The sequence below is a fragment of the Myotis davidii genome, unplaced genomic scaffold (assembly GCF_000327345.1).
Source record: "Myotis davidii unplaced genomic scaffold, ASM32734v1 scaffold259, whole genome shotgun sequence".
Lineage (NCBI taxonomy): Eukaryota > Metazoa > Chordata > Mammalia > Chiroptera > Vespertilionidae > Myotis > Myotis davidii.
In genome coordinates, this window is record NW_006292687.1 from 148,655 (window position 1) to 162,491 (window position 13,837).

Genomic DNA, 13,837 nt, shown 5'->3' on the forward strand with positions numbered 1-13,837 from the left:
TTTTTTCCTTAAAGCTGCATTTCTAAAGGGTCTGTTCCCCCCCCATCTCTTTTCTATACCCTCATCTAATGTCATCATCCCATCATGCTAAATTGGAGGTGTGTGAAGTGAGGGGGTCCCACTGGAGGGCTGTAAGAGGCTCATCCTCCCTTCTCTGGGGGAGCCGTGGGAAGGCTGAGCACCTGACTTCATCAAGGGGTCCCGTGCGTTAGGAGCACAATGCTATGACCAGTGCAATGAAATAACACAAGGGTTCGCATTTGTAATTTTGGGGGTGCAAGACTAAAAACTATGCCCTAAAGAGTGAGCTGGGTTAACAACCTATATTTTAACTCAAGAAGAAAAAATGACCACTGTCATTTTAGTGATTCCCTATGCAAGCAAATCAAACCCTCTCCTGAGAATTTTTCACTCGTTTTTCATCTCATTTGAGACACATGCTTGACTATGGCAAACCCCTCAAGAGGGCAATGTGTGAACATGTAGGTGAGTGCATTTTAAGAAAACTCCGATCCTAATTTGCAAACTTAACAGTTTAATGAGAGTATGTTTATATCTATTACAAAAAGCAACACTTTTGTTTAAAATGATTTGAATGTTGAAAAAGATCAGTTTTCATCGTACGATATTTCCAGAAACATTTCTGTTTTGTAAAGAAAGGCACGTTGACATTCCTAACCCCACGTCTGGAGAACCTCTCATGACTCAAGAACAAATCTCCACAGATCTTTAAAATTGTTCCACCTCTTCTCCAGGCAACCCTCCATCTCTTGCTTCACTCAAAGTAATTACTTGCTGGTCATGCTGATTTTGTCAGTTTACAGGAGAGAGAGCAGAATCAACACTTCCCAGGTGGAAGGGACCATAGAGTCCCTCCCTGTCATGAAACTAATAAGAAACTGAGGCTGAGAGAGGGGGTGGACTCACCCAGGTGGTCGGAGTGCGTTAGTGTTAGAGCCGGAATAGAACCAGCCCTTTTGCCTTCTAGGCTAATGCATATTTCCTGACACTGTGCATCGCTGCATTAGGTGATGAGTTGGATGACATGTCACCAACCACTGCCCCCTTCTTGGTGAGTTCTCTTTAGGGATGTGGCTTATTTTGCAGAAAAGGAAAAACTCCCCCTCAAAGGGAGCTCTTCTGCAGTGAGTTGAGCAAAGTCTAAGCTAATCATGTCTTTGATAAGCACTGTGTTTCTTAGAACAGAGAGGTTCCTGAATGGCGACTACACAATATTTCCCTGTGCTTGGGAATAAGTGGGGTTAGGCTTGCTGGGGGAGAATCATAGACGGACAGCAGGGGAGGTGAAGTGGCCTTCAGCTTGGGGACCTGCACAGCCTGCTGAAGGCTGAATTTACAGGGATGTGTTTTGGAAAGGGCAACTTAGGATACATCATAGGCCTGGTACTTTGTTATGGTTGATGGTCTTCTGTTCTTCTCCTGGGACAGGTAATAGATCCGGTTGGCCTCTGGGTAGGTGACTTTGCTGAGCGGAAGCTTGTAGATGGCAGGGTTGTTGGTCGTCAGGAGCAGGAAGGTTAGCGCCGAGAGGCAGAAGGGCCAGGTGCAGGGCGGTAATCCAAACTGGGGGGAAGGAGAACATAAGAGAAGCCTTGGTGACATCAGATGCTCGTGCCCGATTCATCAGCCCTTACCGAACACTGTCAGCCCTGGGTAGAGGAGGCGATGCTTCATGTCGTTGATAGGAATAATATTTAATTTATGACCAACATAAATAAAATCATGCAGTGGTGTCAGTCTGAAGTGTACCAGGTGAGCAAACATGCTTTGAAATGCAGTCACTGGAACCCTATTATAATATGCCTTTATGTAGGAGACATGTTTTGTTTTGGGTTATCGGGCCAACCTATACCTCAAGGAATTGTGGCCATTCCTGCCTTCTCCCATAGCCCCTGCTGAAGGAATGAATGGTTTTGGCAGTTATTTTGTAGTTCAAGGCCCTTTTTCTCTAGTCACAGCTGACTGGACCAGAGACAGACACCTGCCTCAAGTGCAGCTTGCTACAGGCAGATGTCCTGGGAATAGAACCCCTCTCCTGAGAATTTGAACTAAGAGGCACAGAGACTGTGTCCAGAGGCTCTGGTCTGGGTGGTCATTTGGGGGCTGCATGCAACAGCAGAAGCCCGTCCCAGAGAGACACAGGGAAACGGAGCAGATGGGAGAGAGTAGAGATGTGACATCTTAGTCCCAAGGGCTGGAGTTGGAGAGCAGCTACCTCTCTTCTCAAGGCTTACCCATTCCCAGCTTCTTTTCGCATGATGTTGACCTGTGTTTTATTCCTTAAGATTCCCTGAAGATTTTAAATACCCCTCTCCAATCTGTTTGAGATAACTTGAACGGATAGCTTGCTAACATAGAGCCTGCAAATTCTGCTAGGAGGCAAATCAAAGCATGCCCCGCTCACCCCCAAATATCATTTTATTATAAGGAATAAAGACCTCAGGTAATACTATGGGGGTAACAATGCTATCATATGTGTGTTCAAGATGGCACTGTTAGCACTACCTTAGGGTTTCATTCATTCAGCATTTCTTGAGCACCTACTATATGCTGGGTACTGTTATAGGTACTAGAGAGAAAGATGAGAATGTGACTGGGTCCCTGTTCTGAAGGGGCATACATGCTGAAGGTGGAAGAGGACCGAAGTGTTTTTGTCATCACAGTGCTGAATGTCACATGTAGCAGATGCATGTACAAACTTTGATGGGCTCAGAGGAGGGACTTAACCCATTGGGGGACACAGGATGGTATCAAGGAAGACTAATTCTATGCTTAGAAAATTCTTTTCCATACTAAGTCCAAACTGCCCAAGTTTACGAAGGAGGGATGTAGATAGGTGTGAATAGAACACCCACCCCCATCTTCATCCGCAGGACCAACAGGACTTTCCTGGTTGCCCGTGTGAGATGTGCTCTTGAACGCTTATTCAAGAGGGGGAGGCATCGGCTGTAGGCTGAGCCCTAAGCACTCTGAGCTGGGGCCTGGGACTCTCCCTGTGTATGAGGGGGTCTGGCGCTGGCCATATGGTGCCCCCTGACCTCACACACCACCCTTCACTGGTGCTCAGGGAAGGGGCTGTCAGGCTGCTGCACGTGCCCATAGCCACCAGCTCTAGCCTCTCTCAGGCTTGGCCGGGGCTCGGCTCCTGTCTTCCCTGAACCTCCCTTCAGGACCACGACACCGTGCTAGTTACTACGAACAAACAACTGGCCTATTAGCTAGGCAGGTAGATGATTTATAAACATACAAACATTAAATAATAAACATTTAAAACTAGTTCTAGAGGATGATAGAACCAGAGCTCTATCAGAAGGGAGTTTGCTTTATAAGATAATGCTCCTGAAATTGTCCTATGAGGAGCTCAGCTGGCCCACTGATGATGGGATCAGACTGGCCGACACTTGACATTTAAGCTTGTGAGGCCCAGGTCCTTCGGTCCAGCAGGTACTGAGGTGAGTAGTGTGATTTGAGACAAGAGGGATGAATTAGGGAAGGCTCATGGAGGAAGGGTTTTGTATGACTTTGGGTAGACGAGAGAAGACCAGGAAGGGTGTGTGGCACATTCTTAGCTCACATGGACTCACCACAGACAACATGTTGGCCAGGGCAGCACCCAAGTAGGCTGCAAACAGTGCTGGAAAAGAACCAAGAAATAGGTAAGTGACGAACAGTGCCTCAAGCTCCATCTACATATTCTCTCCCCATAGAGTGCATGCCACAAATGCTGTCTTGTACATGACAAAAACTGAACTCTGTTTCCATTGCCCGGCAGCTTTGAAAAGTGTTAAATTCCATGCAAATGCTGGCACCCCAAGGCAGCAGGTGAACTTCGTTAAAAAGGTCCAGCCTTGAGCTGTTACGGCTCTCTTGGGCCCCACCACCTTGCATTCCAACAAAGGAACATTTAGCAGCATAAACCTTAAAGGGAAATTTTACTATACCGCCAACGCGAGTGAATCCCAGAAATCCCTGCGGGTGTATTTCATCACGAGTTAAGAACATAACACGGGCTTCCAGGCAGGAGCAGCATTCTGTAAACTTGAGGAAGAGCAACTATGCTGACTGCCTCATCGCCTACGCCCTGCATGGGGAGGGCACGGCAGGCTGGCCACTGGGAGGAGCCCACTGGCCACTGGTGAGGTTCTGTGAGGTGGACCCACGTAATTGGGCTTTGCTTTGGACCTTTAATTTCTCAAATAAACGCATCCCAATAGTTCCTAGGATGTTAACTACAGAGTAACTGAGGGCCCAGTTGGGCATAATCCTGACCACATCCTACATGGTGAGCATTATTTGAAGGTCCTAGGGGTCAGTGTTTGGGTGCTTAAGGTTAATTGCTGTATCAGATATAATTGCCCAACTCCAAGTATAAAGATATATTTGCAGAAGAGGTGCTCTGTTGATTAGGTCCAATCACTAGTCAGGAAAGTAGCAATCACAGGAGACAGACACGAACAACAACCAAACAAGCACCATCTAAAAAAAATCTCTCCTCCAGTGGCTGGACACTGGGTTCATCAGAAAGAAATTTTAATGTATTCATCACTAAACAATCATTCAACAACAATTTTCAAAAAAAAAACCTTTTATAAAGCAGACGATCATTCCATCTGTCTTTGAAGGATCAGCAGAATTTTCAGAGGGTGGTATTCCAGGCGGGGATAGGCCCAGCCACTTTTTTTGGTGGAAAGGGGGTTCACGGGCAGTACCTACCACAGGCAATGGCGAGGAGGTGTGTTTGCCAGGTGATGACGTAGAACATGCCCCCTATGGCGATGCAGGCGAGCGTGCTGTTGAAGCCACACAGGCCGAAGTAGATGGAGTCAAAGGGCGTGGCGATTGTGAGAGCTGCGAGAAGGCAGGCACCGTGTGGGCGTGGGCTCTCCGAGGCTCACCTGCCAGCCCTGAACCCACCATTGTCCTCGAAACCCAGCCTACTTATCCTCTGTGGCTTTTTATAAGAAAGAACTTAGGATTTTATTCAGCAAAAAAAAAACAAAAAAACCAAACCACAACAAACACCTAAAGAAAACAAGTGGCCAGAGAGCCACGTGAACACCAGTATGAAGCTGTTATGGGTAGAAGAGACCCTTTGAGTAAGAACTCTGAAATCTGAAGTCCAGCGATGGTCCTTCCCTGGCCACAAAGAGGATGATGGCTCCTTCATTGATATCTTAATGTTCTTTAATGGAGAATACATCCTTCTTATCTTCACTAAATAGAAGACTTAAAATATAAACACGCCCGGAAGAAACCCCTCCCAAGCTTTAAATTTATACTAAGGTGTAAGTGACTAACACCAAAGCCTTTCTTGAGGGCAGCTTTTGCTCACAGTACCATAGGACACTGGCACCAAAATAGAAAAACAAACAAACCCCATGGTATAATAAAAGGAGGGAATGTTTAGAGAAATAAGCAGGTGAAGCTCTGGAGACACGTGTCCCCATTTTCTTTGGAGTTGGTCTCAGGTTCCAACATCTTTATGGCCCCTGAAAAAGGGAGGAGTGCTGACACTAACCTGCTAACATCCCCATGGTGGATCCAATGGCAGCATGCAAGCAAATAAGAGGTGACGATATGAACAAGGCGATGAGGAAAATGCCTCCAGTCCAGGGGTTATTGCAGCCGTACACTTGGCCGATTCCAACAGGGATGGCTCTCAAAAGCTGTGGGCGCCACAGGCAAAGAGACAGCATTACCCTTGGCTGGAAAAGATTTGGCGCCAAACCCTCCACACTAACATTTTGCAACAGGTTTCCAAGGTGCTTTTATTCGAATAGGTTAACTCTAGAAGGAGCACAGCTTTATCGTTTTAATCTCACATTCTTAGAACATTAGGGGTTAGGATGTAAAGATTCCTGTTGGGAGTTTTAAAACCTCCCTCTGACATTGACCACCTGTTTCCCCAAGACTCAAGGCTCTAATGAGATGGTCAAAACAAAACACATTCATCATGGCCATAATCCATTCAATTGTCCAGGAAGTTATTTCTAAAGAATAACGACCCCAAATTGAATTTTTCTTTTCCTGGAACTTTGGGGGTTTTAATATATTTGTATAGAATTTTCTAATTTTTTTTTTCATTTCTCCAAAATTCCTACATAGCTTTTCCATTGAAAATGTGGCATGGAGAATGCAAAATATCTTAAATTAACCTTTTATAACATCATCTCCCTGTAGCACACCAATAAGAGTAATTTTGCCATCCAAAGACATCGGTGGGGTAAATACTATGAAAGGGAAGCCACAGGAGTGAATTGCCAATGTGGCACCTTTACTCACCAGTGGCTCATGAAGGTGTACACATGCACACACACACTCACACACACACACACACACACACACATACAAGGACGGGGCTAACACGAACATTTCTCTTCTTAAATAATGACACTTTTTGTGCACGTGCCGCCTGCTATGCTCTGCTGTTGCAGACTCTGGAACGCTAAGAGAAACTAGGCAACATTAATTCTGAAAGTTCTTTCAACAAGGGCAAGGGGCTTTGTGGTTAGATGATGAATGGCCAGTAACGGAGTTTCTGAGTGAGCCCAGCCCGGGTGGCGGGGGTTGGGGTGGCGGCGGTGGTGGTGATGGGAGCTGTTCAGAGTAATAGAAACTGGGGGTGGAGGGTAGGGGAGGAAGGGGAAGCTCAGAGAAAATGTGTCCACTTAGATAAGGAGGCTAATGCGCTCATTTCTCAGGCTGCTTTAATGCTCTTGGTGTAGCCTCTTATTAATGATCTTGGCAGACTTCCAGAGGCCAGCGTTATACACAGAATACTTGTCCAAGACGTGAAAAGCGCTGTTATGAGAGCATGTCTTAATGGAGGAACACCTGTGCTTTCAAGTGTGCGCGCACCTCGGCCTCGGAGAGCAATTACGTGTGGAGGCCGGGGCAGACTGGCCTGGGCCAGTAGATGGCGGTGTAAGATGTACATCTTTAATGATTCAATGAGACTGGATGAAAAATGCACAACATGAGGAGGATGGAAACGGGGATACAGCCTCTAAGAGACTCTACAAACAGGAAGAAGGAAAGAGCCCGGGCCCTGCAGAACGGAGGCCAGACTTCTAGTCTTGCCTTTGCCCTTCATTAATTTGCTGTGTGACCTTGACCGTAGGCAGTGTCTCCACCTGGCCTCAGTCTCTTCCTCTGTGGAACCAGCGGTGGCTTTTCTGGCTCTTAGTTAGAAAGAGAAAAGCACAGGGTGGTGGCTCATGACAAACTGTATGTAGAGTGCCTCGTGCTGTAGAATAGCAGTTACGACGCGTGGACCTTTCTGATGTGCAAAATAAGTAAGTGCCACTTTAACACTGAGTTTGCTGTCTTCCACCTTCCACAGTACCTACCAAAGGCACTTGGACCTCCGACCAGGTGATGTTGGGCACCGAGGAGGCAGGCTGCAGCAGGGTCGTGGGGAAGAAGAGGTTGTAGGGCCCTGTGGCTGCCAGGTACAGGGTCACCATGATGTTGAAGGGCAGCGTGAACACTGGGAGGTCCCACTTGCTGAAGATGGAGCCCAGGGCACTGGAGAGGATGGGGCTGGGGGCAGAAGCACAGGAGATGCCGTTCAGGGAGCCCCCGGCCCTGACCCTGGACTGAGCAGGAGGGCTCCCCGGGCCTCCCTGGGGAAAGCACCCTCTCTGCGCCTGACTGGCCCTGAGCTGCAATTTCCCTGCTTCTTCCTCCCTGTGCCTGGCACAGCCGCAGGGTGATGCCCAGACTCAACTTGAGAAGGGGGTCTTTTTGGGGGAAGTCTGGAGGCAGGGAGTCACAGAACTTCTGTGGAAAGTCACCCAGCTCCGTGTCCAGGCAGGAGGAGAGAGGGCAAGTTGGGGGAGTGATGGGGTAGGGGATTGGGAATGGCATTCCTTCCTTCAACAAATGCTTCCTGAGCAGCTGAGAGCATGAGCCTCATGGGCAGAGTGCCTGTGGTTTCTAGAGGTGGAGGGAGAGCTGGGCCTGGGTCTCTCAGGGACAGCCGTGGGCCAGGCCTGGAGCTCACGGAGGGTGTAGGCCACTGAGGAGGTCGGCCTGCCCTTCACCCTACACTGGGAGGTGGTCCCAGTTTGGTCAGGGGTCCCAAGGACAGGGGAAAGCCGGGGAGGGGGTGGGTGGCAGCAGGAGGAATGAGAAGATTTGCAGCAACTGATGGGATCCCGTGGTGTGGCTCTTAACCTAGACTGTCTTCATTTAATTTCCCCGGGCTCTGGTAGGGCAGGACCAGAAACCCTTTAGATCTTAAAAGAAGAAGAGGAAGGGATGGTAGGTAGGCGATGCTGTCTGGAGGCCACCTAGCACAGCGCTGGCACTGCATGGCGTTAGTAATTATTCCCAGTAGATGTTTCTGATGTGTAAGCTAAGGAGATGCCACCTTCAAAGCGAGCGGAGACACAATCGTGGGGTTGGGATAGAGATTGGCAGCCCCTGGTAAGCACCCACAGCTTCGGAAGCCAACTTACCAAGCCATGGACATGACGATGACCGGGAGCAGGAGCCACCAATAATAGTCGCCTCTGTCCGAGAACACGGCCATCAGCAGCCCCACCAGCACCCCGTTGTAGCCCTGCAGTCCTGCTGCGATGGCCGACCTGGGGAGGGGGGGAGGGAGGGCTGCTGATGTGGGGGCTCCCCAACGCCCAGTGTAGGGGTGCTTCCTTCTCCAACTTCCTTCTCACTCAGATTTTCCTCAACTGGGATTGACAGCAAACACCTTCGAACAGATGCCCCTCCTCCCACTCCCGTAGATGGTGTGCAGCAGTTACGAAGTCACCAGGGGATGGTGGTTCCTGGTTACCAGTGTCCTAGTTGAGGGGTTTCTGCAGTGAGGGGATGGGAAGGGGCAACGGTCCCCTCAGGATTGGCCTCTGGCCTCACGCTGACCCTGGGGCTCCTGGAACGTACTTGTCCTGGCTGAGGATGAGGGCGGTCAGGGTGGACATCACGGTGCCCAGGCAGCCCGAGATGGCCCACCAGGGGTTCTGCACGAAGAGGCCGAGGATGATGAGCAGGCCGCTGAGGGGGTTGTTCACGAACATCACCTGGGACGTGCCCCGGAGCACCCAGTCCAGGAACTGGAAGACGGGGGATTTGTCTGGAATGGAAGCAGGCAGGGAGTCGGTCAATGCTTGGGAGCAGAGGGAGTGAGGCGCACGCCACACCCGAGGTGGGTTTGCAGGGAGCCAGCCCCTCGCTGTCGCCTGCTGCAGAAGAGAGGAAACCAAGAAACCCAGAGGGCATTTGACTACTCAGAGAACGCTTCAGACCCACTGAGAACAGTGGTGGTCTTTTAAAAAATATATATTTTTATTGATTTCAGAGAGGAAGAGAGAGATAGAAACATCAGTGATGAGAAGAATAATGGATCGGCTGCCTCCCACATGCCCCACACTGGTGATTGAGCCCAGAACCCAGGCATGTGCCCTGACCAGGAATCAAACCGTGACCTCCCGGTTCATAGGCCGATGCTCAACCACTGAGTCATGCCGGCCAGGCAACAGTGGTGGTCTTTAGGTTGTTTTTCAAGTAGCGGGTACCTGAGCTTTCTGTGCCCTTGTGGGAATGGCATGAGCTGGGAGCCAATCAGTGAGGGGACAGGAAGGTGGCAACAGTCCCTGCAAGGAGTGGATTCTGGCCTCACATTGACCCTTCCTTTCAAGAAGATGGATCTGGAAAAAACAACTCTTGCTGCACAGAGGTCATCAAACCCATGGCCTGAGCCCTGGGGAGATTGCTAACCAGAACCTCTTGGAATAGTAGACGCAGCTCTCCCGCGAGCCATCCAGGGGCAGGCATGCCCTGGACTCCCAGGGCTAACATGCCTGGCTGCACGCAGAGACGGGCTATTTGAGAGGCAACGCTGTGTGTTCAGCAATGAGAGCCCGCACACCTACAGGTATTGCATTCACATCCCAAGAGACTGTCTGTTCTAACAGCGAAACGCCTACCTTTGAAAGACAAACATAGTTTAGTCTACAGAGAACCACAGCCAAGTGTTTCCTGGGGGACGGCTGGAGGGGACCTCTGAAAGGCAGGGTCAGGGGTCCCTGTCAAAGAAGCTTTACCTTTGAGCCCCTCTCCACACTCCTTCATCTCTCCTGTGACGTAACTGAGGGCGCTACTGATCCTCTTCCCGCTGGCAGCCAGGTAACTCTGCACCCGGGAAGTCCGGGAGATGCTCGTGTCCACCTTTATCTCGGCGCTCTCTTCCATGGTGTCCAGGTCCTGCCCGGGGATGAGAGACAGGTAAAGGGCTCCCACATCGGCGCCTCTCACACCGAGAAGTGGCGCTGTGCTCGCTGGGGCCCAGGCTCAGGGTTTCATTTGGCGTTCAGTGAGATTGCTGTTTAACCACCTCCATGTTTCTGTGGCCTAGAATATCCTTTGCTCATTATGTCACCTCAGTTAATATGAGCAACAACCTTGGAATCCAACAAGACAATATCTTTATTCTCATTCTGTGGATGAGGGCTCAGGCATGGAGAGGTGTTCTTATTTGCAGACATCAAGATCAGACAGTAGAATTGGGATTTAACCAGCTCTTTATATTCTTTAAAAAAAAATTACTTCTACTATGCCACATGCTTTCCAGAAGAAATCTCTCTCCCACCTAGCATTAAAATGCAACTGCTCATAAAATTAAACATGCAGAGATTCTGTTTTTCAAAATGGGCTCTAGCTTGTTTCTTAAATGCTTAAACTCAGCAGTGGTTCTCAACCTTCCGGCCCTTTAAATAGTTTCTCATGTTGTGACCCAACCATAAAATTATTTTCGTTGCTACTTCCTAACTGTAATGTTGCTACTGTTATGAATCGTAATGTAAATGTCTGATATGCAGGATGGTCTTAGGCGACCCCTGTAAAAGGGTCGTTTGACTGCCAAAGGGGTCTCAACCCACAGGTTGAGAACCGCTGGCTTAAAGGCTGGGTTTAGAGGAAGATGGGGGTGGGTGTGGGTGAGGAGAGATTAACCAAAGAACTTGTATGCATAACCCATGGACAGACAATAGTGTGGTGAAGGTCTGAGGGAGGGAAGGGCAATGGGAAAAAAAGGGGACATCTAAAATATGTTCAACAATAAAGATAAATTTAAAAAAGAATTCAAATGAAAGGAATAGGAAACTTTATAAAGTAAAACTGTGAAAAATGGACACTTTAATCCCAGGTAATTAAGTTGCTGGAAATATGAATTTAAGAAAAGTTTGCCCAAATGGGAGATGCCTTTCCCAGACCTCGGCTCCCTAACCTGCACAGGCCCTGTGACTGTGGGGCGCTGACCCGCGTTCCGGCCACTCATCACTTACCAGCAACTCGAGCGTGGGCTTCCGGTACTGATAGGGGAAAGGGTCTTTGGCTTGTCTCTCCTGGTGTTCACCTTTCCCAAACACTGCCGTTGGAAGGAAAAACATCGTCAGTTAGGACACCTCTACCCTGGCACTGAGCAGTGAATTCTGGGGAGGCCTCGCATTGGAATATGTCTTCCCCTTTCCACCGGAGGAAGCCCAGAACCTTGGCATCTTACCGCTGGAAGCCCCAGTCTTTTTCTTTTAATGGCTACGAACCCATTTGGGGAAAAATGAACGTCCTCATGTCAACATTTCACAGGAATTGGGAGTCCAGCGATGCAACTGGCCTTTGGTGAATAAGCTTGACTTAGCTCACCCCTTATTTTTTTTAATGACTTGCCCATGACCCCCGAATCCAGGGTTCTTTTTCCTCTGCCTCATGGACAACACGTAGGTGTGCAAAGAAAGGAACTCTGACGCTATTGCTCATCCAGCATGAAGCTGCCCAAGCCACGCAAGGGCTGGGTGCGTTTGCCTGTGACTCTTACCCACTGGGTGACCTTGGGCTGTTTGGGTCTCTTTTTTGGTTGTATGTCTTGGAATTTTAGGTATTTTAGCAGCAACTGCTGGTTGAAATAAGACAAGTGACATCCATGTCATTACTTGAATCGATTTTGGCGTGTCCTTGTAATTCTAGAATCTCTTGTAAAGTGGCTCTAAACATATTTTTCATTATTACTAGATCATTTACTTTTAAAGATGACCAGTGTCAGTAAGGTTTTATACATCATAAGAGAAGTTGCGGCCCTTGGAAGTTTCGGTATTGGTGCTTTGGTGCCCTCTCGTGGTCAAGTGTGAGAATGGCATGCTGGGCTCTGAACGCCAGGCATTTTCACACTGAATAGGCCGGTCCCAGTCAAGATGCATTCATGAGTCCTCAGAGTGCTAACCACTAGAAAGAATGCAGCAAAGGCACCCTGTGCCTGCTCTTGAGGGAGCAGGGTCTGCAAAGACCACTGCGGCTGGGCAGTTGCACGATGCAGGAGAAACAAGTTAATGTTTGGAAGCTTAGAAGGGAAGAGTGGGAAGCGAAGAGGATTCCTAGGCTTTGAGGCCAGTGTGTGTGATATCTTGATGGACCCGTGGCTTCTGTCTGAAGCTCCCCGCTGCCTGCTGGCTCTTCAGCAATTGGGACCACACTCCCCCTCCCAGGCTCCTTTGCACTGGCTCTCTGCTGGGCCCTCCCCAACCCCAGCCCTGAAGCACATCATAGGAGGATGTTTGGAGGGAGGTTATTAACTTTTTGAAGCAAGCCATGCTATTTTCCACACATGCCCAGGGCCCCTCACAAACACAAACTCCTGGGCTAGAGGGCCCTTGGGGTATCTCGATGCCCTCGACCCTGTGTGCGGTGTTTTTCCGAAACACCCCAGGCCCATGTCTCTGGGTTGGCAACTTTAGGTATGAAAGGATCAGGCTCCAGGATGAATCTGGAGCAAAAAGGCTCTTCTGGGAAGTGTGTGAGGCTGTAAACAGGACAGTAACCTGGGAATGAGTTTTATCCGGTGCACTGCCCCTTGCCGGCTGTGTACTCTGGGCAAGTCCGCTCTCCTCTCTGGGGTTTGCGGGCAGAATTAGATTGTTTTCCTGCCCTGGCTCTTCATGCGGCTGCTTCAACTTTGCAGCAGGTTTGGGGAGACCCTCCACCCACCCCCCAACTCCTTCCTGTTTGCCACAACATGTCCTCAGCTGCTAAAGCCACATTTCTGGCTCCACCTCTGGCTCAGCTCTGGCTGCCGCCTGGACCCCGTCTTGATCTTGGCCTGTGGGAGCCCCTCCCTCTCTGCTACCCTACCTGTTCCCTCGGCCCTGGCATCTCCACCCCTGCAGTGCTGAGTCCGGTTCATCCCTGCCTCCTGGACCAGTGGTTTGGGACGTGGCAGCAAATAGAATCTCACGGAGAGCTTTTAGAGGTCCTTCAGCCCACCCGGGTGGCTCCCAGCAGAATTAGAGTTTTCCAGGATGCAATGCAGGTGACTCCAATGTGCAGCCAAGCTTGAGACCTCCTGGCCTTGATCTACAGAGCCTGCTGCCTGTTTAGTGTCCCACCCAGGGAGAGAGTGGGCACTGGAACCCATGGCTGTGGTCAGAGGTTGGCTGTGATAAGGACAGGCCTGACCCTCATGGTTCTCCCCACCCCCTGTGACTAGGTCCTAGCATCGTCCTCATTTTACAGATGGGTAAATCAAGGCCCCAGGAATGAGGGGAGGAAGCGCACACCTTTGCTCCTCCTCCGAATGGCTGACCACTCGATGTGGAACACACTCCTGGGCTTAGGGAGCACGGCCTCAGAGCCCTCATCGGCCTTGGGGCTCGTGACGACTGGCTGCTCCCCGTCGCTGCCTAGCCAGGGCCAAAACGAGACAGGTCAGCGTCCACCCTGGCCCGCACCCAGTGAGAGCCAAGCAGCGAGCGTGGGAAAATCACAGGCAGAAGCAGGAAAAGAAAGAGCGGTGTGGGTGTGGTCAGAA

The 13,837-nt window shown here is 49.8% G+C and overlaps 1 protein-coding gene across 4 annotated transcripts in view; it reads right to left on the reverse strand.

Moving 5' to 3' along the window:
- Positions 1-999: 999 nt before the first annotated feature.
- Positions 1,000-13,837, reverse strand: part of SLC14A2 (solute carrier family 14 (urea transporter), member 2) — a 159,044-nt gene continuing 146,206 nt past the window's right edge. For 3 of the 4 annotated variants that reach the window (XM_006766103.2, XM_015565546.1, XM_006766105.2), the window contains 10 exons: positions 13,587-13,709; positions 11,325-11,407; positions 10,086-10,245; positions 8,926-9,115; positions 8,484-8,612; positions 7,371-7,563; positions 5,540-5,687; positions 4,735-4,869; positions 3,606-3,655; positions 1,000-1,584 (listed from right to left, as the gene is read on the reverse strand). In XM_006766103.2, coding sequence (XP_006766166.1) covers positions 1,384-1,584; positions 3,606-3,655; positions 4,735-4,869; positions 5,540-5,687; positions 7,371-7,563; positions 8,484-8,612; positions 8,926-9,115; positions 10,086-10,245; positions 11,325-11,407; positions 13,587-13,709 — 1,412 coding nt within the window. In that variant the 3' untranslated portion in view covers positions 1,000-1,383. The remainder of the gene's footprint in view (positions 1,585-3,605; positions 3,656-4,734; positions 4,870-5,539; positions 5,688-7,370; positions 7,564-8,483; positions 8,613-8,925; positions 9,116-10,085; positions 10,246-11,324; positions 11,408-13,586; positions 13,710-13,837) is intronic. The other variant, XM_006766104.2, reaches the window with a different exon arrangement.